This window comes from Hippopotamus amphibius, chromosome 3 (genome assembly GCF_030028045.1).
Source record: "Hippopotamus amphibius kiboko isolate mHipAmp2 chromosome 3, mHipAmp2.hap2, whole genome shotgun sequence".
NCBI classification, from domain to species: domain Eukaryota; kingdom Metazoa; phylum Chordata; class Mammalia; order Artiodactyla; family Hippopotamidae; genus Hippopotamus; species Hippopotamus amphibius.
Window position 1 is genome coordinate 154590441 of NC_080188.1, and position 24488 is coordinate 154614928.

At 40.1% G+C, this 24488-nt stretch overlaps 1 protein-coding gene across 2 annotated transcripts; it reads right to left on the bottom strand.

The window, feature by feature from the left end:
• Positions 1–4723: 4723 nt before the first annotated feature.
• ELK4 (ETS transcription factor ELK4) lies at positions 4724–23721 on the bottom strand. 2 transcript variants are annotated; one of them, XM_057726898.1, is made up of 5 exons: positions 23498–23721; positions 17743–17958; positions 15723–16598; positions 14432–14548; positions 4724–12728 (listed from the first exon to the last, which is right to left on the bottom strand). In XM_057726898.1, the coding sequence occupies exons 2-5, from the start codon at positions 17947–17949 to the stop codon at positions 12630–12632; spliced, it is 1299 nt and encodes a 432-aa protein (XP_057582881.1). In that variant the 5' UTR covers positions 17950–17958; positions 23498–23721; the 3' UTR covers positions 4724–12629. The 2 variants fall into 2 exon arrangements, with proteins under 2 accessions (XP_057582881.1, XP_057582880.1); XM_057726897.1 differs by lacking the exon at positions 23498–23721 and adding an exon at positions 23192–23451.
• Between the last annotated feature and the right edge of the window lie 767 nt (positions 23722–24488).

Genomic DNA, 24488 nt, shown 5'->3' on the forward strand with positions numbered 1-24488 from the left:
ACAGACCCAAATTCTTTGGAAAGCTGGGGGTCTAGGGGTATAGTTTTAACTATGTCTGTAAATACTTAAAAGTATTATGTGGCAGCCAGACTTGCACGTGCAATCTAACTGGACTGAGTGACTGACCTAGGGAAAAAGAAAGCAGCTATATTTTTCTTGTGGTTTTCCAAGAAAACATCCTTTTTATGCAGATTTAGAAAGAAGAATCAATGGCTGTATCTAAGGTGATCTTGATTAATTTGTGAATATAGAAAACAAGACTGAAACAAATCTGAGCACCTTTCCTAAAATAAAATATTTTAAATTTAATATGCATGTTGTCCATTATGGGATGATCAGTCTTTGTGTATAAGCTCAGAAACAAATGATCAAATGTTCCCGGAAGATAGGTCTTTCTCATACTATAGGTCCACGTGGCTGACATTTTCGTAGAAACAGAACTCTCAGAGGGAGGACTGAGAACCACTATTCCCTCTTACATATAATCAGAAGGAGGGGAGGCAGATAGATTTTATACCACACTTCAATATCAGTTACAGAGCAAACAGGGCTTTTTTCCTGATCTTCTTTGAAGGGTTTTGACATTTCAGAGTGCTGTGGAATCACCCTGTTCCTAGATTTCCTTCTGCCACTTGGAGGTGGGAATCTAATCCACCAGTACCCCAGATGCACAGAAGGAAGACACAGTGACATAAAAGTCTTTTAGAGAATTCATTTATTCATTTAAAGAAGATTTACTGATCACCCGCTAGGTTTAAAGCACTGATCTAGGTGTAGATACAGCAGAGAATGAGATAGAAGTCTCTGCCTCACAGACAGTAAACAAACACCATGCCACAGGGTGTGTTATAATTGGATGCCATAAAGGAAAATAAAGCAGGGAAGGGGAAAGGGAAGAGGGAATGTCAAGAGATGCTCTAATGGCCTTTCTAAAAAGGTGCCCACCTCCTAGAATAATGGAAATAAAATCAAGAATAAACAAATGGGACCTCATGAAACTTAAAAGCTTTTGCACAGCGAAAGAAACCATAAACAAGACAAGAAGACAACCCTCAGAATGGGAGAAAATACTTGCCAATGACGCAACAGACAAAGGATTCATCTCCAAAATATACAAGCACCTCATGCAGCTTAATATCAAAAAAGCAAATAACCCAATCCACAAATGGGCGGAAGACCTAAATAGACATTTCTGCAAAGAAGACATGCAGATGGCCAACAAACACATGAAAAGATGCTCAACATCACTAATCACCAGGGAAATGCAAGTCAAAGCCACAATGAGGTATCACCTCACACTGGTCAGAATGGCCATCATCACAAAATCTAGAAACAATAAATGTTGGAGAGGGTGTGGAGAAAAGGGAACTCTCCTGTGCTGTTGGTGGGAATGTAAGTCGGTACAGCCACTATGGAAAACAGTTTGGAGGTTCCTTAAAAAACTAAAAATAGAACTACCATATGATCCAGTAATCCCACTACTGGGCATATACGCAGAGAAAACCATAATCCAAAAAGAAACATGTACCATAATGTTCATTGCAGCACTGTTTACAATAGCCAGGACATGGAAGCAACTGAAATGCCCATCAACAGATGAATGGATAAAGAAGATGTGGCACATATATACAATGGAATATTACTCAGCTATAAAAAGGAATGAAATGGAGCTATATGTAATGAGGTGGATAGACCTAGAGTCTGTCATACAGAGTGAAGTAAGCCAGAAAGAGAAAGACAAATACCATACACTAACTCATATATACGTTATCTAAAAAAAAAAAAAGGTACTGATGAACCCAGTGACAGGGCAAGAATAAGGATGCAGATGCAGAGAATGGACTGGAGGACACAGGGTTGGGGGGGTGGGGGTGGGGCGAAGGGGAAGCTGGGGCGAAGTGAGAGAGTAGCATAGACATATATACACTACCAACTGTAAAATAGATAGCTAGTGGCAAGTTGCTGTATAACAAAGGGAGATCAACTCATGATGGGTGATGTCTTAGAAGGCCAGGACAGGGAGAGCGGGAGGGAGTCACGGGAGGGAGGGGATATAGGGATATATGTATAAATACAGCTGATTCACTTTGGTGTACCTCAAAAGCTGGTACAAGAGTGTAAAGCAATTATATTCCAATAAAGAGCTTAAAAAATAAATAAAAATAAAAATAAAATAAAAAGGTGCCATTGTGCAGAAATGAGAGGCAGGAGCAAGCATCCGAAGACCTGGGGAAGACCCTATCAGGCAGGGGACACTGCAGGTGGGAGGGCCTTCGACTGAATATGCTTATAGTGTCTGAGGAACACCAAGCAGGCCAGTGTGGCCAAGTGCAGTGAGGAAGGGGGAAGAGTGGCAGGAAACAAGTTGGGGTGGTGCTGGGGGTCAGATCACGTAAGCCATGGCAGAAATGTGGATTTTTTTTTTTTTTAGTTATGTGAGGTTATTGGGAGAGTTGTGGGCAGGCAAGGTACATGATCTGATTTACATGTTTAAACGTAATACTCTGGTTGTTGTGTGAAGAAGAGACTGTGGAACAAGGATGAAACTGGGGACACCAGAAAGGGTATAACTACAGTAAACTATGTAAGAGATGGTGGTGGCTTACACAACGTTGACAGCATCAGAAGTAGTGAAAGTGACTGGGTTAAAGTATATTTTGAAAGTCAAACTGACAATCCTGATAAATCAGCTGTGGGGGCAGGAGAGAAAGATGGGAATCAAGGATAACCCCAAAGGCATTTGACTTGTGTAATGGGCATGTGATAAGGCCATTTAACACTGGAAGACAATGGGGGTACTCAAGAGTTGTTTCAGGACATGTTCATTTTATGATGCTATCTTGGATGTCAAGAAGGCAGACAGATGGGACTTCCCTGGTGGTCCAGTGGGTAAGACTCCTCACTCCCAATGCAAGGGGCCTGGATTTGATCCCTGGTCAGGGAACTAGATCCCACATGCATGCCTCCAAGTAAGAGCCTACCTGCAGTAACTAGGAGCCCGCATGCCGCAACTAAGACCTGGTGCAGCCAAAATAAATTAAAAAATTTTTAAAGATTAAAAAGGAGGCTGATAGATATAAAATTACAGGTTAAAAGAAAAGTCAAGCCTAAAGATATAAATTTCATGGTCACCTACATATAAGGAGTGTTTAAAGCCACGGGACTGAATGAGATCTAGGGAGTGAATAGAGAGAGAGATTGAAGGTTGAGCAACACCGAGAGGTTTGAAAAAAAGAACAGGATCCAGCAGAGCAAATGAGAGAAGCAACCAGAGAAGTAGGAGGAAGTTCAGGAGAGAATGTGGTTTCCTGGAAGGCATGTGAAGAGCATCTTAAGAAGGAGGAAGTAATCAGTGCTGCCACAAGGTCCCATGTGGACTGAACATCAACCACTGGATTTAGCAATACGGAAGGTGACCTTGACTAGAGAGGGATTTCTATCAAATGATGATGGTGTGTTCAGAACACACGAGAATCATGAAATCAACTCTGATGTTCCAGCAACCTCCTTGGCACCACTGCTTGCCACCTAACTTGCCCAGCTATTAGAAATTCTTGTTCTTGTTTCCTTTTTCATTATATAATGTCCTCCTATTGTACAATGATTCCAAATGAAGTCAACTTCATGGACTCCCTTCAGTTACAGGGTGTATTCCAATACGTGCAGTGCTTTGTAGTGACAATCAATGTGAAATCTTACAACTGTTAATGATTATCTCCTACCTAATAATGCCAGCCCTGGAAAATTACCTAATATTAGGGTATTAGTTTCTCATTAGATGCACCTATGACACACAAAATAGACATTATGCCTCTCATAAGAGGATGTGTCAGCAATCAGAAAGGTTAGAAAATGGTAAACAGACTTTTTTTACTAAAAGACTTCTTAGAGCTTTTCCTATTCTAATATGCATTTTGACTCTCTAAGAAGTGAAGACCCCATTTCCCAACTTATTCTCCCTCATGGGACTACTGTTCTAGGTAACGCATTTTGAGAACTTTGGTTTAGGAGAATCCAGCAGTCCTCACAAGTGGTCACAACCCACTGTGCTGAGTGAACACTGCCCCACCATCTGAAGGGACATCTCACCAGGGCTAGCGAACTGTCGCACCCCGCCCCCTCCCCACCCCGCCAGCAGAATAGTTTGTTACTCTTATTTTCATCTAGAGATATGAAACAGACTTCTGATGAGATTTTTGCCACCGATTAACCCAATTAGCCCCCATGTATATTTTATCAGACCAGTTCTAAACAGGCCTAATTTCATTTGCTAAAAGAAATGAAGTCTCTAGTTTCTAATCTCAAAAACTACGTGAAGAAACAGTGCCTAGAGTGGAAATAAGCAAAAGCTGCTTCTTACAAAAGGCTAAAACAAAAGAATCTGATTAAAATTTAAGTACTTTTTAAAAATGTAAATAAATTTTTAAAGTAAAATAAAAAGATTTCACAAGGCAAATAATTTTTCTAGCCTGTCAGTACTCTTCTAATTCCTTTTTTATATCTACAATCATTTTACAATTTCCCCTTTTTATTCCCTACCTCAATACAGGCTTTAAATATTTTAATGTAGATACACATCAGATAGTAGATGGCCAGGCTTTTAATGATAACCTTTGGGAAAGCTGAACTTTCCTTACCTACATTTAGCATAGATGGAAAGAAATATAATACACAGAGACTACCTCAATAGATGTGAGAGGAGGGAAATAAATTCAGAAAGTCATCTTGTTAAAAATATTTATTTAAAAAAATACAATTGTCCATATCTAGTTGCACATACATCTATTAACATATCTGTATAATTTGGGGCTTTAGTAAATTTGATACAGTGCTTTTTTAAAGCCAGCGTGCCATTATACAAAGCAAATTCCTCTGTCAGTTCTTACATAAAATAGTTTTCAAAAATGTATCATCTTTCCAAAAAGATGCATATCATCACTACAGAATTTAACAATATTTTCGCATAAAACTTGAAGCCATAGAAAAAAAGAATCACCTGATTGGTTATTCAGAGCAACCCCTTACTATGTCGAGATGCACTGAGTATCAACTACACTTCTTCCTCTTAAAAGCAGCATAACATAAAGCCCTCAAAATGCTAGCACATGCTCCTCCTTACCAACCTAAACTCTGTAGAGTTTCTTTGCCACACCCATGTAGAGCTCAAGGCTGTGGCTACAGCCATCCTAATCACCCTAAAACAACACCTCTTAGTTTCCCAACAGGTTAAGTCAGACTGCTTAGCTAGAAGATGTGGCAGTTTCTCTCCAGCTGCATCAACAATTCATGTGATTTTAATAAATGTTAGCAGTTACCATCATTTGAACTGCTTTTTTAGGAAAAAGAAAAGAAAGAAAAGTGATTTTAATACTTTGAAGGTCTCCCTCATGTAAATTACACTGAGATTAATCAAGACAAGTTATTAACGACACTTTAACAGTAACACAGTCTTTTGGGTAGGTGTGCACTGGCATGATATGTAAGTATTTTGTTTATACAAAAGTAGTGGATACTAGATATTATAAGAGATAGATTTCAATAAAATAAACCAGGAGAAAAATAAACAGTGAAGTAACTGTCTTCTCAGTTGAATGAATCGAAGTTTGAGGAAAGCACCTTGACAAGCTCTTATTACCACAGAGGCCAAACAAGACACTGATGTAAAAGAATACATCTCTATGTTAACAACATAGCAGACATATGCTTTTCTTTCTGATTTATAGATTGGGTGGGTGAAAATCAAAAGTATAACATTAATTTTCAAGTGATATCCATACTTGAAGATCCACTAGGGCTCACAGAAAATTATTAGCTGTTCTTCAAAATACAAAATTGAACACTTTTTTTTTTTTAAAGCCAACTTGATTATCTAGTGAAAAGAGCATAATTCTAAAAAACTAATTTTAGTCAAAAATTTTATTTGCCTCAAACCAAAGCCAACCAGTAGCAAAATGACTGGACTGAGTTTCATATTTAATCTTCCCTACCCACAAAGATAAATGAAACTGCTAGAAGGTAAAAGTGAAGAAATACATACGATTATGACTAGAAAAGGTCAAATGGCCAAACCAAATAAACAGGCCTCAAATAATCAAAAATTAATTGCATTCATTTCTGTCTTTACATATATGCATCTTAGTTAATTTCATTAATACTGAACAGGGAAGTTCATACAATATGCTACTTTATCACATAAGCAATGAATGTAATGCACACATAAAGACCCTTGGTAATACTGCCATCAAAAACAAAAAGTATGAAATGTCTCAGAAGGGACTGTGTCCCTTACATGACAGACAATAAGCAACAATGATGAAACAGAAAAGAAACTTTAAAGTTGGTGAATTCACAAAGTTGAGTATAATCCACCAACTGCAAACCATTAAAAGTCATACATCTCTACAAAACACAATATTAAAAACTTGTAAATTACCGTAAAGCATCCTAGCCAAAGAGCATACGTTACAGAGCCTAGAATGGCTCATTGGGTAATCCACTTATCCCTTCTCTAAACAGTCCTAAGTTCTAGAAAACATAAACAAGAAATAAACCTTAACTTCCCCCACCCTCAATATCCTTAAGTTGAAATTAAACAAAATAATCATTAAGTGCTTCCAGTTATTAAAAGCAAAACAGTGATAATACTGGTGCCCCAAAAGTGCCAAGTGACTTCATACCAGTATATGGCATCCCCACCCCTGAACTCTAGGCAAGCTTGAATGATTCCACTGGCTAGAACTCAGGCCCAGCCACAGGGCACCTCCCCACCCCACCCCGTCCAGAAGATCCCAGGCCTGTCCTTGCAGGGCTCATAATCCCTGGAGGGGACAAGAACCAGAATGGACCCTTATGAGATGGGAAACAAGGCAAAGTTGAGAAGACCATTCACCCCAAGATACTTTGAGGTTTCCGCTAATGCTTTTTATGAACAGTTCAAAAGGATAAATAGGCTACAATGCCAGAATTCCTCCACCACTGTATCAATCATAGTTAAATCTGTATTTTAGAAATACTACATCTAGTATAAACCTCCTCTCTGAGAAACTTAGAATCCAACATAAGGATTTTACACAAAAGTGTAGAAATTTTTAGAAAGAACATTCTTATTTGCTCAATACTACATGAACATAAGCAAACAGTTTAAGATGACTTTGCTTAGAGTATGTCACATGTAGCACTGTACAGTATTTCTAAATGTTGACAAGCAATTACTTTTTAAGGCCTATGATTCTATGCATTTAAAAAAACTGAAATGTGCAAGGCATTAATTTTTTAAAAGTGACAACTGCAAAGTGCAGCCAATTTTTAAAAAATTTTATTATAAAATAGCCTAGGAACCATCCTAGACTAGGATGACCGTATGTTCCCTCTGAAAAATAGATTTATTTATACACATACACACAAACATATACTCAGTCAATACATCAGTATATACACACACACATATATGCACTCAGCCAATCAGAATGACTTGGAAAGAAATGCTCTAGTTTCCTAATTAAATATTTTAAAATAAAAATGTAAGCCTCATAAAACTTCTTGATGTATATTATACTCAAAAGATTAAAGAAACTTATATTTGATTGTATCCCTCATAAATTTTCTTGTTAAAGGTTTCATTTAAAACGTTAACAACAGCCTAAATTCCTGGTTTCTGTAAAAAGCTTAGAGCTAACCTTTCCTCTCTCACACAAACCACTCTGATTTCCATTTTCACAATGGCTAAGTGTGGCTGGCAGCACCCTAGAAATCACTATTTTCTGGCAGGTTGTCCATCTATCACAATTTTTTTTTTCAAAAAGTAGCTTGAAGAAACTGGCAGCGTCAAATGGAACATTTATACTACATCAACTACTCACCTTTTCACATCTGCTCTATTTACAGGTAAAAACATGACTTTCATCCTAACAGGTTCCACCAAGTACGAGAAATGAAATCAAACCGCCTTCTTTTCTTGCTTAATATACCACCACCCACAAGAATTCTAGATTCTAAGATTAAAACTTCAACCTCAGTAAGCAGAGTTCTGATGACACAGAGGAATAACAGGGTACCTTGTTTCAGGCAATGCCAGCAGCATTAAAAACAGTAACAAAACATTTAATTGTTGACCCCAAACCAAGAAGATAATTAACGAAACACTTTCCATCGAACTAATTCTCTGATCAGAGTACCTGCTCAAGACAATTATGGTTGGCCTCCACCACGCTATTATGAACTGAACAATTAACTTCTCAGTTCCATCCTGTCACACCCTCAGATCAGACTACGTACTTTGTGAGGAGTCTGGCTTTCCTGTTGGTGTGGTCCTTCACTCAGAGCTCCAGGCTTCTGCAAAGAGACCTGCACTTGTCGCCGTACTTCTTTACACACCTAAGAATGCCACCTCAGCACAATTCTAGATTCCCGGTGTGGGAAATAAAATATATACAGTAAATGAAGTGACAGATAGAACAGACCCATCAAGAAAGTATTTCTTCAGATGCTAAAATGTTACAAAATAATAATAAAAACTTACTAATGCAGCAAGAAAATGGAGGTTGTTATGTATTTTAACATAAAGCAACTTGAAATAATTCTGAAATTGTTGGTAAAATATAACATTAATAAGGCCAAGAGAAGTTTGTGAGCAGCTAGTAAAATAAAACTAAATTATAAAGTCATACCTAATATGAAAAGGAAAGAGACAACAGGCTGTCAAAAATAATAGGCACGAAGCTCTGGAAAACATCTGGTAATGGGCTATTTAGCAACGTATGAAAAACACATTTCTTATGAAAAAGAAATAGGAAATTTCAGAAAGTTGGTGACAAGCTCTGCTGAAAAATTCCTAATCTCTTCTCAGGATTTTACATAAAAATCAGATCAAATATGTAAAGGGTTTCCCCATATATCACAACCAAAGCTTCCACATTTTTTTTTCAACATTAGACTGAGATACAGTACCCTGAGTCAGGGGTCTTTAAAGTAGAGTACATGCCTCTGGGGGGGTACACAAGACAATCTACTCGGTGCAGGAAAAAAATATTAGAATTTCTACTCAAGACTTATTTTTATGCCATCCTTAATTTCTGCTTTTGTGTATGTCTTATAGCGTACATACAACTCTAGTATAGCAGTATATAACTCAACATATATACATATGAATTTGCAATAGGGTATTTGTGTTCAAGGCCTTTTAGTGATCAAGGTGTGTGTTCAGAAATGTTGGAGACTGCTTTTCTGAAATGCTGATGAGTGGCTCTAATTGCATAAATTCACTAGCGATGTACAAAACTGCCTTTGACAACTTTAGAATCATAACACAAGTTCTGAGATCAGGATGAAACAATGTCATTAGACTAGACATCACACAATGCTAGGTGTGAATGGAACTGAAGTGATAATATCAACAGCCTGCAGTTACAGCTCCAGAATTCCAAGCCTGATTTATTTTCTCCTCCAAGCCTAAGTGACACACAATATGGAGAAAACTAGAAACTGTGCTGTGTATATAGATTCAACAGTCAGTCCTGCATTTTTTTGATCTCTAACATAGTATGTAAATCTTCAAGGAATTCTTTGAGTTTAAAAAAAATCCAGTAGTACCCTTTTACTATACAAGCCCATGGGCTTATCTTCCCCACATCAAAATCTAAAGAAAAAAATTACTATTACCTGTATTTTAACCACCAAGATGTAGAAAAATTAAACCTATATTTTAACTCTAAGAAGCTTAAGGTTGACTGTTTGACGGTTTTTGGACTCTTCCATTACGTATAACATTAAAAAAAACCCAGAAAAAACCAAAGTTTCCACCTTTGTTTGAACACACAGAATATGCCATGAGAAATATTAATCACAAAAGCACTGTGACAAACCAAAAAGAAAAACTTATTTTAGAAATTATGTGAAAATCCACCCTAGGGTGGAATAAATGCAGTGGTTTGCTGGTTAAGTGCGTGGCCCTGAGCCAACTGTGTGCATCCCTTCTCAACTCCAAAGTGGTGGCTTAAAATCAGCCACAGAGGGAGTAACTGACATTTTGGAAATCAGCAAATGCTGCAATTTAAGGGCCTTTTTTTGCCTTCAGAGAGCCTGGTGGTTAAACATCTCCCAGCATGCAGCTGACTAGATATTGGCCAGAGCAAATGCAAAGCTAAGCTAATCACAGCAGAAGTCGCCAAAACTCACTAAACCTGCTCCCCTATCTTAACGTGGGCTACTTTTGCCCACTAGCATTCATCCTGGCAAAGTGACTAGTGATGGATACCAGCTACAGCTACCAAATATAAGTCTCTCCAATGAATACTGATCTTAAGTGGTATGTCACCTTTTGATGCTAAGAAGAACTCTGTGGATGTTCAAAAAAATAGAAAACAGAGACTTTTCCAGGAAGGAGGTAGTTTACAAATAGGACGATCTGCCTCATACACACGCGCTACGGCTGCAGTTTCATTTCATGTAAAAAAGTGAGCACGCACATACACACAAACACACACACCAACTTCCCCAAAATAGTTGATCTCAAAGGGAAAGCAGATCATCACGACCCTCCTAAGGCCCACACCTCTCAGAGACTTCCAGGAGAGGTTTACAGGCAGAGGACTCACTGAAACTGGTTCCTAGGAAGTTGCTTTGACTGAGTTTTAACGGTGCCCTTGGTTCCCAGGCACCCCTGTGCTGAGACGATTATCAAAGATACTATGCATGGAAACAAACCAATGGCTTTTCTCCTTTGATTCAAAATAAGATACTTTTGTGCTTTCAAAATTTAAAATATCTAGCTAAATCAAGCCATCAATATTTACTTATCTAATGTACAAAATGTGAATTAACCTAATAAAACTAGTCCACAGTGATGCTGAGCAGTCTAATTTCAAAGAGGCATGCAAACTAAATGATTCAGTGTGGGAAGAAAATCCAGTATGTCTGTTCCCCATCACTACCGAACACTACCTTTCAACACCACTATTGCACATCTCAGGAACAGAACTTTTCAACTGATAACCACAAATGAACCACTAACAGGTCTCCAAATATAAAGGCAGCTGCCTGAATACTGTCTTTCCACTACTAATGAACCAGCATGGACATCTTATACTAGAGTTTCTCTATACTGTATAAAACAAATTTAAAGTGAACATTATACATCTGGAAGATGCTGGTTTATAGCAGTGTCACTTTGAGCCCTCGAGTCCTTACTACTCCCTTATTCCATTTAGTTCAGGTGGTTCAATTATAGGAACCATTTCTAGGGTTAAAAGACTAGTTTGATGGGCAGGGTGACGGCAGCATATCATCTAATCCTGGACTTTAAAACCAAGTTTTTCAAAAGACTCCACTGTGATGTTGGTATCAAATCAGTTTAGGGGATCAACAAATCTGTTTGCACCTGGCATCGATTACTATATGGTAATATTTTATACATTTGGGAAAGATAAAGGCCTAAGTTTTTCACTACTACTATGAATGATCCCACTCCTAAGTATGAGCATTTACAAATGAATTCTGCTCCTTCCTAAGAAAAAAAACAAAAACCTCAAAGAAATGAACATATCTTTACTTCTCTACAGATTTGGAGGCTTCATTCTGCTTTTCATCTTCCTAATTACATCGGTGAAACTATCGCAACCTCTAACAACCTTAAATTTAAAACATAAATATACAGCAGGAAATGGGATAAAATGGACAGAAAAAAAGGTCCTTCATGCCGGGTTATCTTCTAATTGGGAAAAGCCCTACATGCTGTTGCAAGTTATTTAGTTGAATCTTTGACTCAGAGACGCCTCAGCATTTCAAACCCCAGGTTCGTTCCCCTGAAAGCCATCATTTACCACACTGTACTCTGTGGGGGTGTAATCATACAGCACTCGGAGAGCAGAGGACATTTCTGTGCCAGACGTGAGTGCCCTATTCTCACTGCTTGTTCCAAACACTGTTTTACGCCCCAGGTTTAAAAATCTCCCCATGTGGGAATAAACTAGCTCCATGCTTTGTTGACAGGTTCAGACAAGATCACACATATGGCTAAGAGATCCACCCTGAATAAGTGTAAATAAGTGCCTTTTTGTGGAGTTGCTTACATGTTATAGTTCACAGCAAAACAGAATCTCCCCAATAGGCCTGCTCCAATCTTACTTTGTGTGAATAGGAGTGATTCTTTTTCCTCCACTGCTTACGCACAGCTCACTTTTAGTATTCAACAGAGCACATTTAAGTCCTAAAGATATGGCCAATTTCGTTTAACTAATATTTCTTTATATAACATGCTCAAAGCATAATTTTTTTTCCTGGCCAAAGGGTCCCAATAAGGCAGGAGGAGTAACTTTGTTCTTAATTCTCTTGCAAAGCATAGCTAGCCGCTAAACCCCACCAAAAATTTCTTTAACACACAATTCAAAATATTCTTTAAAAAGAAAGAAAAAGAGGGAGGTGGAGTTTGGACTCCAATTAAGGCATTTTTATACACAGTCTAACTTGAGTCCTATTCAAAGGGAATCCTAAAAAAGCATTTTAATGGGGAATGGCAGAAATCACAATAGCCTATTATCAGCATTGTGACGTATCAATCGCTCACTTTAAATGTAATCATGTTGAATGTCTTTGTTTCTTTATTCCTTGGTTCTCTCATCCCACAAGTGCATAGGTTATGTTTTCTGTAGATCTGGGGAAAATGGGCCAGGGGTCGAAGGTCCATCCAAGCCAGACAGAGTGAATGGCCCATGACTGTTCAGCACAGAGGGAAACTGAGGAAGAAAATAAAACACATTATCATCCTACTACACAACCCTAAATTTCACTTTCTGTCCCTATTATACTCCCTGAGGCAGAACACAACAGTTACCTTCAATGGCTCACAGGACAAAGGCAGTAATTGTTTATCATGGAGGAATATGATGTCACAAAAACTTTTAAAAAAATGTGTTTGTCTTACATGTTAAATATTAACACTCTCCAGCGTTGATGGAATGGAAAGAACAAACCTATACTTTCCCTCAGATGCTAAGGTACACAGGGTCACACTTGACTTCAAAATGAAGGTTTTAGAAAGTTCAATAAATGACAGCATGCACTACAGAGTGTAATTCAATTATATAGCAAATCACAGACTATCAAAAAGAGGTCCAGACGGAGACACCCATCTCTTAACTGCTACAAATAGTCTATAGGGTGCTCATTCTACAACACGGCTCCGCATCTTGTATTCTGAGTCCAAATCTGTATGGAGATTCCAAGGCTGAAGCTACATAAGCACTATGACTTTCTCTCTGTAATTCAATTATCTGTTTGTGAGAGGCAAAGAAAACTGGAAAATGAACCACAGAAAATTCTCAACACACTATTCAATAATTTACAAGTTTCTGCAAAAAAAAGAAAAAAGTTGCAGCAATAGAAAGATTTTTAGTTTTCTTTTTTTTTCCCCTTATCATTCCATTTCCAAAAGAACAAATGAAAATTTAAATTACAAAATCTAAGAAAATCTCCCAGGGCTTCCTAGGTGGTGCAGTGGTTGAGAATCCGCCTGCCAATGCAGGGGACGCGGGTTCGATCCCTGCTCCAGGAAGATTCCACATGTCGCAGAGCAACTAAGCCCGTGCACCACAACTACTGAGTCCACGGGCTGCAACTACTGAAGCCCACGTGCCTAGAGCCCGTGCTCCTCAACAAGAGAAGCCATGGCAATGAGAAGCCCGCGCACCGCAACGAAGAGTAGCCACCACTCACCACAACTAAAAAGAAAGCCCGCGCACAGCAAAAAAAGACCCAACACAGCCAATAAAACAATAAATAAATAAATAAATTTATAAAAAAAAAAAAAAGAGAGAAAATCTCCTAGGGAGTCACCCTTGAATAAGTGAATGAAACAATTACAAGAAAGCCTACAAGTTATAAAGTCTAGCCTACCGTTTAACCAAGATCTAGTCCTAAGATCTTGGTTAAACGGTAATACAATATTCATTTAAAAAAATATATATATTTAAAATGCTGATGAATATCAATTCTGAGTGGGGGGAAATGGGAGTATTTGGTATACTCTTCTCAAGAGTTTTCTCTATTTTTTAAAAATCCTCAGTTAAAAGGGGAAACCTATGTGCAGAGAACCCCACTAAAAATATACATACACTTTTTTTTTTTAGAAAAGAGGATTTCTAGCGTTTAAAATAACCAAAAAAAACTTGGATGGGCTCAAAATCTATTACAGTATTGAACAATTCTTGGTCTAATTCAAATGTATGGAATAGTGAATAATGAAAAGGAAACTGCCATGAATATTTATCTGAGTTGTTTGCTGGCCAGAAAATTAACACTTAGAAATTCAAAAACAAATCTAAGCATATTTATTAAGTAGAAGTTTTACAACGATGAGCTTAAGAGGGGATATTGCCTTTTTGCCTCTCTCTTCATTCACCTTGCCCCAATGACAAAAGACAGCGTTTCGGTAATTCACCTGGAAAAGTGTGCTAGCACCTTGTAGCCTGGCTGGGCTCAGGGGAGCAACAGGGCTGAGAGTACTCCAAAAGTGGATACTGGACAGCAAGGGGCTCGGAGTCAGCAAGATGGGCGTCTGCAGGACACAAACCAAAAACATCACTCAGCAGCTTCTCAGGATTCTGTTCCATCCTTACAATAACACACAAATAGCCCGGAACCCAAATAGCGTCCTATTCTCCACTCCAAGTATCTCTCAGTCTGAAATCTTATCATGAGGAAGAACTTAGAAATTACTTTTACAACCCAAGGAAAGATAAAGGCCAAAATGTTTTCTAACCCGTTTTTGGTAGAATCTTTTTCAAACAGAGAAACAAAACCAATCTGAATTTGGGTATGGAGAAATTATGGCTAACTGAGTCACAAACATATGTTCCCCTTAATAATGAGTAGGTCTGGGAGTAATCTAGCTATTTAAATGTTATATGAGATAAGCAAGTTAAGAAATTGCTAATGAAAATAACTGTATAAACTTGTTACTCAACATCACACCATTTTTATTAAGGTTCTCAGGATCTAATGTTTTCTAACTTGAGATTATCACTGTTGTTTTAAAAGACCCAAAAGAGAGGGAGAGGGAGAGGGTGAGAGAGAGGGAGGGAGAGGGAATATACTTATTTTCTTTAGGAGGAAGTGAAAAAAAGAAATATTTATTTGTAGAACAATGTATTTTTTAACACAATACTCCAAATCTTTTACTTTGACAATCCTAATTGAGGTGAGGAATTGGGTTACCTTCACAGGGTCATATAACCTCTCTAAGGTAAACCTACGTGGCAGAATGAGAACTTGAGGTTATGAATTCTGGATTTGTTTTAAAAGGTGAGTAAAAACAGGGACTTCCCTGGTGGCGCAGTGGTTAAGAATCTGCCTGCCAATGCAGGGGACCCGGGTTTGATTCCTGGTCCGGGAAGATCCCACATGCTGCGGAGCAACTAAGCCCGTGCGCCACAACTACTGAGCCTGTACTCTAGAGCCCGAGAGCCACAGCTACTGAAGCCCCCGTGCCTAGAGCCCGTGCTCTGCAATAACAGAAGCCACTGCAATGAGAAGCCCGTGAGCCACAATGAAGAGTAGCCTCCGCTTGGCACAACTAGAGAAAGCCCGTGCGCAGCAATGAAGACCCAATGCAGCCAAAAATAAATAAATAAATAAGTATACATACATAAATAAATAAATTAAAAAAAAAAAAAAAAGGTGAGTAAAAACAAAACAAAAAATGGTGGCACTAAAAAGAAAAAAAGCGTTACCTGTGAAAAAAGTGCTGGCGTAAGAGAAGCTGTAGGGAGAGATGGGCTTAATATTCCCAGTGGGCTTGGATCACTACCCGTGATCACGAGGGTTGGTGCCAGCTCTAACCCTTTAGGTTTCTTGGACCTTGATGAATTATTTGTTTTGTCCTTTTCTGGCAAAGCTGAATCCTGGTCTTTAGGCTCCAGTGACAAGTTCTCTGGAAGTTCCATTGGCTGAGAAGCCACTGATTCCATGTCTGTGTCCATGTCCGCGTTGGAACTCAGCGGTGGTGAAGGTGTTCTAGGAGGCTCCTGCAGAGGGGACACGGACGAAATAGGAGGTGTGGTGGTAAAAGTGGCAGTTACACTGGATGCAGAAGTTGGTGCTTCCAGGGAAGGCAGTCTGGGGGAAGCCAAAGTCTCCAATGCTTGGAGAGTTTCTTCTGAAGATGGAGAAATACTTGGGCCAGTTGAAATGGTGGCAGCAAGAGGTTCAACTGCTGGCTTTTTGGAAGGTGTTGTTACAAATTTGATAACAGATGGTGTTGGCTCCTGAGGAGATTTTTTCTCTGCCAGTTTCTCAGCTGGATTCTCAACCTTTATAGATCTGAAAAGCTTCCTATTGGAGGAGTTCAAAGAGTTGAGAGTAAATGAAGAATATAAGCCAGAGTGTATGTAGTCATTGCGGCTAGAGGTCTTGGCACCAGGCTGCGATGGCTTCTCTTTCCCGCCATTCTCCACATCCTTGGAACTGCTGCTGCTGAGTTCACTAACGCTTAAAGCTTCACAGTCGCCCTCAACCCTGCCCACTGTCATCGGATCCATGCTCAAAATCTCTGGGTACGAGACAAACTTGTACACAAACTTCTGACCATTCACTTTTTTAATGATATTCTGTAGATAAATGAAGTAAGACTCTTAGACTTTGTTAAACCGTTCTTAAGCATTTCTTAAACTTTACCCCCCATAGCTCATGAAAAAGCTTACCTAATGGGGTTCTCTATTCGATAAGTAGTTTACTTGTAAGCTTCAAAATCATCTAAATTTATCTAGCCATACCAAACACAGTTCCTACTATTATGCAGTACAAGTTAAACATATTTCAATGTCTTATTAACAACTGAACTAATATGTTAGATAAAAGCTGAGAGATTTTAACTGCTTAACACTGTCAACCAAGTGTCTGTATGAAGTCAAACACTGCTGAACTGCAGTCTCAAATAACTCCAAACACACCAGCCATTCACATCCTGAGGAAGTAAAAAGGAATTTAGAATATTATTTCCTCTAAGTTTCCTACTTCCTTCAGAAACTCCAGCAGTTTCTTACCTAGTCTCTCCATACAGGAACTAGCTGGTAACATCAACCACTCAAAGGTGAAAGAAACTTAAGATCCCAGCTTCTCACTCTAATTGTATCCATTTGAGGCATTTATTTTACTTCAGTGCCCAAGAATGTATTCAAAATAAGAAGAAATTAAAAAAATTTTAACTAAGAAATCAAATCTAGGTATTAACAGCTATTCTTTAAGGTTTAATTTGTGTTCCGGGTTAAACTAAATAGTAAAAATTAAGGAGAGCTAAAAAATGAGTAAATATGAGACAGTTTTTAAAGTAAATTATGATATAAACAGGAGTATTTATTCATCCTCAAAAATCTTAAATTTCCTTTTCCTTATTCCAACTCTATAATCATTTTTTCTTTAAAGACAACTGCAATTAGGAATAAAATATGTGCAGTGGGAGTTGGGTACTGAATAAGAATTTGCAGAAATACACCTGGAATATCTACATCTTTCATCCTAAATCCAAACTGCTGAAGCTATAACACTGAATTAAAATAAACCAGAATAGTGATCATTTTGCAATGTATACGCATATCACATCATTATGCTGTATGTCCAAAACCAATATAATTTTGTCAATTATACCTCAATTAAAAAAATTTCTTTTAATAAACAAATAAACCAGGACATTAGTACCTCTAACCTCAACAGAAGAGAAGGAACAATTCTTGTTTTGAGATGCGTGTGTATTACCTTCACATAATAGTATCTGAGGGCTCGGCTGAGTTTGTCATAATTCATATTAGGCTTGTTTTTCCGAATCCCCCAGAGACGAGCCACCTCTTCTGCCTGCAAAAGCTTGAACTCCCCATTATTAGAGGTCCAGCAGATCATGTGATCGTTCTGAGGCTCCTTTAGGAGCTGAAGGAGGAACTGCCACAGGGTGATAGCACTGTCCATAGCAATGAGCTGAAAGAGGCATCAGATAAGATATACAATTAACAGCCAACACTATATGTCAGACACTGTTTTAAGTACTCTAATTGTATTAGATGAATTATATTCATTTCATCCCCACAACAATCCTATGAGACAGACACTACTGCAGCCTTATTTTACATATGAAAAAAATGATTCATTAAAGAGTGAAGTAACTTCTCTAAAGTCACACAAGTAAATGGTGGAGCTGAGATTTAAACCCAGGCAATCTGGATCCAGAGTCCAAACTCTTAAGCATGCCATGCCACTTAAGAAAAGTCTTGCAGGGACTTTCCTAGTGGTCCAGTGGTTGAGAATCTGCTTTCCAATGCAGGGGATGAGGGTTCAATCCCTGGTCAGGGAACTAAGATCCCACATGCCACCGGGCAACTAAGCCCGCATACTGCAACTAACACCCGAAGCAGCCAAAAATAAGTAAATAAATAAATATTAAAAAAAGAAAATCCTTGCTGTGGGATAAAGCCAGTTCCATAAATTACAGGAGCAGACTGATGGATGCCAACCTGTAGAATATCACTGTTATTAAATTTTATCTTAAAAACCCATTGTCATATTCTCTGAGGAGACCACCACCATTTCAGCACCTATCTAAATTAGCCCAGTTGGTTTATATGCTAGGATATGTCGTGTGTCTCAGGGTGGCCCGAGGTATACGGAATAATCTACTTTTGCTCCACTACTATTTCTCCTCCAAATAGTTTCCATTATTATAAATATAATTTACATGTAAATTGGCAGCACTGAAAATTCAGCAAAATGTTCCCTAATTTACAAGTTCTGCCACCATTCTGTCCACTGGGATTCCACCTGCACAGATCCTCCTTTTATTTGATTAGCAACCTTTATTTGATTATCAAGACTGGAACTGAAAAATCTTTCAGTATCTCAAGTTTTAGGATCTCCCTGTTTAGGACAGAGTTTCTTAAATTCAGCACTACTGACATTTTGGGCCAGATTATTCTTTGTTCCTGGAGGCTGTCCTGTGCATTGTAGTTTAACAACACCCCTGGCCTCTACCCACTAGATGCCAGTAGCACCTCCTGCCCAGTTTGGCAATCAAAATGTCTGCAGACATTGCCAGATGTTCTCCTGGGAGACAATATCGTCTCAGTTAATAACCATTGGTTTAGGAAATGGAGCAGCAAGGAAATGTTCTCACAAAGTTAGTTTCCTCACCAATACTTCAAAACATCTTGTTTTTGAGGAAGAATTTTTTAGAGCAGAAACTCTGGCCAAATATATATAAAAACACCCTAAAAAGTCTATAATAGAACCTTACACACACACACACACAAACAAAAAAACTGCCTTTTTTAAATCTATGAATTAGACCTCACTGGATCAGAACAAGACTTAAATCAAATCAATTCTGTTATAATACTATAAAAACAGGTAAATTGACTACATCAAAATTTAAAACTTTTGTGCTGCAAACAATACCATCATGTGAAAAGACAATCCTTGGAATGGGAGAAAGTATTTTCAAATAAGGGACTTTCATCAAAAAAGTATAAAGAATTCTTACAATTAAAAAAATCGAAAATAGACAAAGATTTGAAAAGTTATTTCTTCAAAAAGTAATACAAATGTCCAATAAGCATATGAAAAGATGCTCAATGTCATTAGTTATTAGAGAAATAAAATCAAAACCACATAAGATACCACTTCACACCTACTAGGATGGCTACAATCAAAAAGAGAGTTGATAAGTGATAGCTAGAAATGTGGAGAAAAGTGAAACCCTCATGCATTGCTGATGGGAATGTAAAATGGTGCAGCCACTTAGGAAAACAATTTGGCAGTTCCTCAAAACACCAAACATAGAGTAACCATATGACCCAGTAATTCCACTCCTAGGTATATGCCCAGGAGATGTGAAAATATATGTCCACACAGACACTTACACAGGAATGTTCGCAGTGGTATTCACAATATCCAAGTAGAAACCACCCAAATGTCCATCAATTGATGAGTAGACAAGCAAAATGTAGTATAACCACAGAGTGGAATACTAGCCAGAAATAGGAATGAAATACTAATATGGGCTATGTCAATGGATGAAACTTGATAACGTTATGCTAAGTGAAGGAAGCCAGCCATTTATATGAAATGTCCAGAATAGGCAAAGAAAGTAGATCAGTGGTTGCTTAGGGCTGGGAATGGAGGATGGGTGGGGAGAAGAAAAGGGGAGTGACTGTTAACGGGGTGATGAAAATATTCTAAATTTACATCGTGGTGGTGGTTATACAACTCTGTGAATATACAAAAACCACTGAACTGTACACTTTAAGTAGGTGAATTTTATGGTAAATGAATTATATCTCAATAAAGATGTTAAAAACAAACCCTACAAATACAAAAGTTACGCCTGAGAAACCTAACTCTATGTATAACTCACAAAGGGTCAACTATGTCTGCTTCCAAAAGGGGCAGAGATGAGGAACTGTACTGGAAAATATCTGAGTTTCTGTAACTTTTCTGAGACATTCAAAACGTCCTCCCATTATCCTCAGTTATCACTTGGAAGCTGGTTATACAGAGATACTGTCGTCCAAAAGTAGAGATGGGAAAATAATAAAGAGTAGAAAAGGGGAGATGTCTCCCACAGTTAACAATTAATGGAGAAACTGAGGCCATGAATCCAAGTCTCCTTCATCACAGTCATGTACATTAGGGAAACCACTTCCCTAGATGGACAAAAGCATTCGTATCACCAGTGGGTTGTGAAGAAGTTTTACATTATTAGATACTGAATGATAACAATCTACAGATATGAAGTGCTACTTTAATGCTAAATAATTATGCTCACTAGAAATCATAGCTTCCCATAGCCTCACTTAAGCTGGGTTAAAATAGTGGCCTTATTGATATATTATATCCATCAAGTATGGGGGGGGGGAGCCGTCATTTCTCTGAATTTACCAGAGAGGCTTTTCTTCTGAGGATGCCTGTTCATGGCAAGTTACTTTTTAACTAATTTGTTTCCCATTTAAACAATTATTTGTTACTCTAAATCTGTTACAACTACTCCCTAATAAATTTCAGCTTAACCAAAGAAGTCAGTCTCCATATTTCCAGACCTCATCTTCGTATCAAGAATGCTTACAGCAGTGTGAATATGAAGCTAGAAAGAGGGGAAGAGGAGGGAGAGGAGGAAAGGCGGACAGAGAACTGGAATCTCAAGACTATTACAAATTTGGTGCCTATAATCCCATTTATTTTTGGAAAAATTCCCCAAACCAAATCTTAATGCTTACCTGTAGGGCTTCTTGAGTCCTACAGGTTTATAATGGCTAAGCAATACATGCAAAAAGACAGAAATAACCATCAACATCTCTGCAATGAGCACACAAGTGCCATCCTGAGCAAATGGGTGTTACCAAGGTGGTGTGGGTTTAACTTCCACCTCTCCCTTTGGTTATTAGCAGAGAGCATGTCCTTAGCCGAATGCTGGTGGAGCTGTTGGATACTGCAGGGCAGACCCTAACTGTGTGGAAAACGCTGAAGCTTCTTTAGTATACTTTAAAAAGCATCTGGGATAGAAAATTATTGTGAAAGAAAATGGGCACCGTGGTTTGGGACTGAAGTACTGGAAAAAAAATTTTCTTTTGCAAAAAACTAACAAAGACATAAAACGGACATCCTCAGCGGGTACTTTAAAGGAATATTTTACTCATTCAATTTTGATATCGGTTTATTTTCTGATTGAAAATAAGCCTTTGGGCATATAGTTAAGCTGAACCTCTTCATTTTAGTTCCTAAAAGTGTGCTGTTAACATTAAATTCAATGATTTCTTCGGCTATAAAAGAATTAAAGGAAAAAGTTACAGAAGGCAATCGTTTAAAATTACAAAGGTGAAATAGTCAAAAATATTAAATACTTTAATTCTTATCATCCATCAGCCAAAAAACCCCCCAAACCTTTTATTTTTCTTCTCACAAAAATCTCAATGTTTCTACAATTAAAGTTTTTTCCCAAAAGTTTACAGTTTTAAAAGTTTTTTAGTACAAGTACAATGAGGGAGGGAAATACTTAACTGATCCAAATGAAGGAATCTGATTTTTGAGGGATTAAATGTAGAAAACAATTGATTCTAACTTAACAAATAGAGCAGATTAATCCCTGTGCTAAAATGAAGGAGCATGTTGCAGTAACTCATTAGTGAAAGGAAGTCTCTATTAAATGAAACCTTTCCACCCTAAACATGTTTATAATACACATAGTCCAGTTGCTGTGGAGACCCACAGCCCAGCTATCTTTCAGAAACAGTAGCTAAGACCCAAAAAATAAATGTCTCCATATTCAGAGTGCTGCTTAAGTAAAACAAAAACAAATTACGGAATGTATCGAGACTAGTTTTGACTTAAAATCACCGTAGTTGTCAAAAAGTAGCCTAGTGTATCTATACAGTACCCTATACTAACAGAATATTAAAATTGTACTGTTACATTACAATAAAACTTAAAAACATTTCCTTAAATGGATTCCACTTACTCAGTTTTAACATTTAAACAAAACCAAAGAGGGGAGGGTTCTTGAGGGGGAAAACTGAATCACAATATATTTTAACGAAAACACCACTGACAGTCTCAAATACTGAAGCACCAAGTTTTGCACGCAGTGGGGCGGTGAGCGGGAGATGGCAAAGGGGGAGGGAGAATCTGATCCATCAACCAAAGAGATGGGTGAACCGTTCTGATCAGGAATAAAACTCCAGAGTCTGTATTCAAATGCCCTAAACTTCCAATAGCAATAGCCTGGAAAAAAAAACCACCTGTGTGGCTTTTGACTACTTCAGTCAACACTGCCCTCGGTTTCCTGCCCAAAGCCAGTTACTAAGATTCAGCCCCCAAAAGATGTTTCCAATTGATCTTACTAGGAATGAAGAAGCCGCCAGCCTCGCGGCAGCTGTACATTAAGCGGAAAGTAAAGAGGGGAGGGGGGTTGCTGGAGACGAGCAGAAAAATAAATGAAACTTGACACCGGATGAAGAGCGAGCTGGCGGAGAGGAAGAGGCACGGATGACCCTGCGCCCCAGAGGAGATCAAAGTCCGGGGGAAGAGCCGCAACCTCGCCCGGCCTGGGTAAGCACTGAATTACTGTACTTTCACTTTCCAACTTCCTGTCCCTACAGAAAGTCACAACTGCTCCCTTCTTGCCCCCCACCCCAGCAAAAACCAGAAAACAACAAAAGAAACCCACCGCCACCACCTTTTGCCCCAGGGGCCTGGCGGGACCAAATATGGGGCGAAGAGAGCAGGGCGGGGCGCTCCCGCGTCCACCTGCGCGCCTCTGGACTAAAGGAGCCGGCGGGGCGGGGCCGGCGGGCCGGAGGCGGGTCCCCAGGGGAGCGCGCGCCGCAGCCCCCGCGCCCGCCCCCGCGCGCTCGCTTCCTGTTGTGTCGCGAGCCCCTCGCCCCCGCCCGCGCTCCCCACCGCTGGGCGCGGCGGCCGCGAGAGAGCCCGACGGGGCGCGGGGTGGACAGCGCGTGCTGGGCTGGCCGCTCACCGACGCCGCGCGCGGGGCTCCCTCCGGGTCTCCGCCTCGAACACGATGCTGCTCTCCGCCCGCCACCTTCTCACGCTGGGAACTCGAGGGCGGCGCGGCAGGCGCTGCGGCCCCCGCGGCGGAGCCGGAGAAGGCGCCGGCGGCCGAGCCGAGCCCGCGGGGTGCCCGCAGCCGCCCGCATCTCCCGCCGCCGCCGCCGCCCCCGCCGCGGCTCCTGGCGCCCCGCCCTCGCCGCCCCCGCGCGCGGCGGCGGCGCCGCGGGTCGTCGGGGCCGCTACCCGCCGGGCGCGCGCTCGGGGCGTTCCTGGCCTCGGCCGGGCCTGCCAGTCGATCCGCGGCCGCCGCCACTCTCAAACCCCCCAGCTGCGTCGGGGCCCCTCCCGGACGCCGGAGCCGCCGGGCGTCACTTCCGGGGGCGGGAAGGGAGGGGCCGGCCGCCACCGCCCCCCCCGCCCTTGTTTTGGGGGGCCAGGGGTGCCCCCTGGGGTTCTCCCCTCTGCGCTCTCCGCCGGGCCATGAACCGGTTGCTGTTTACGGAGGCTCACGACCCGAACCCGCACGCCAGAGCTGCCACCTGGGTCGGCACCTTGGAGGGCCTGGGGCCCCTGCGTGTCTCCCCCGCCCGAGGGGAGAGGTGGCGCTCGCCGAGCGTCCTCCAGGGGCCCCCTTGTGTTGTCATGAAGTTTAAACGTGACGGCTTCTCCCTCCAGGCCTTCCGTCCTGCCTTCTTGGCTGGGTGGACGGAGAGGTCGGTACTGCCACAGCTTTCTCCTCGAAGTGCCAAATCCCAGAGCACTACGAACGCTGAAGATTACGAACATTCAGTCAGTGCTGTAGCTCAGTAGCGGCCGGGACTGACAAATGGAAACGCTGGTGTCGTGGGGAAGGCTCCTTCTGGCCTTGGAGTCCGAGACCTGGGATCCATCCGTGGCTCTGCCTCTCACTAACTCGGCAGTCTTTAGCAGCTTTTTTTTTTTTTTTTTTTTTACCT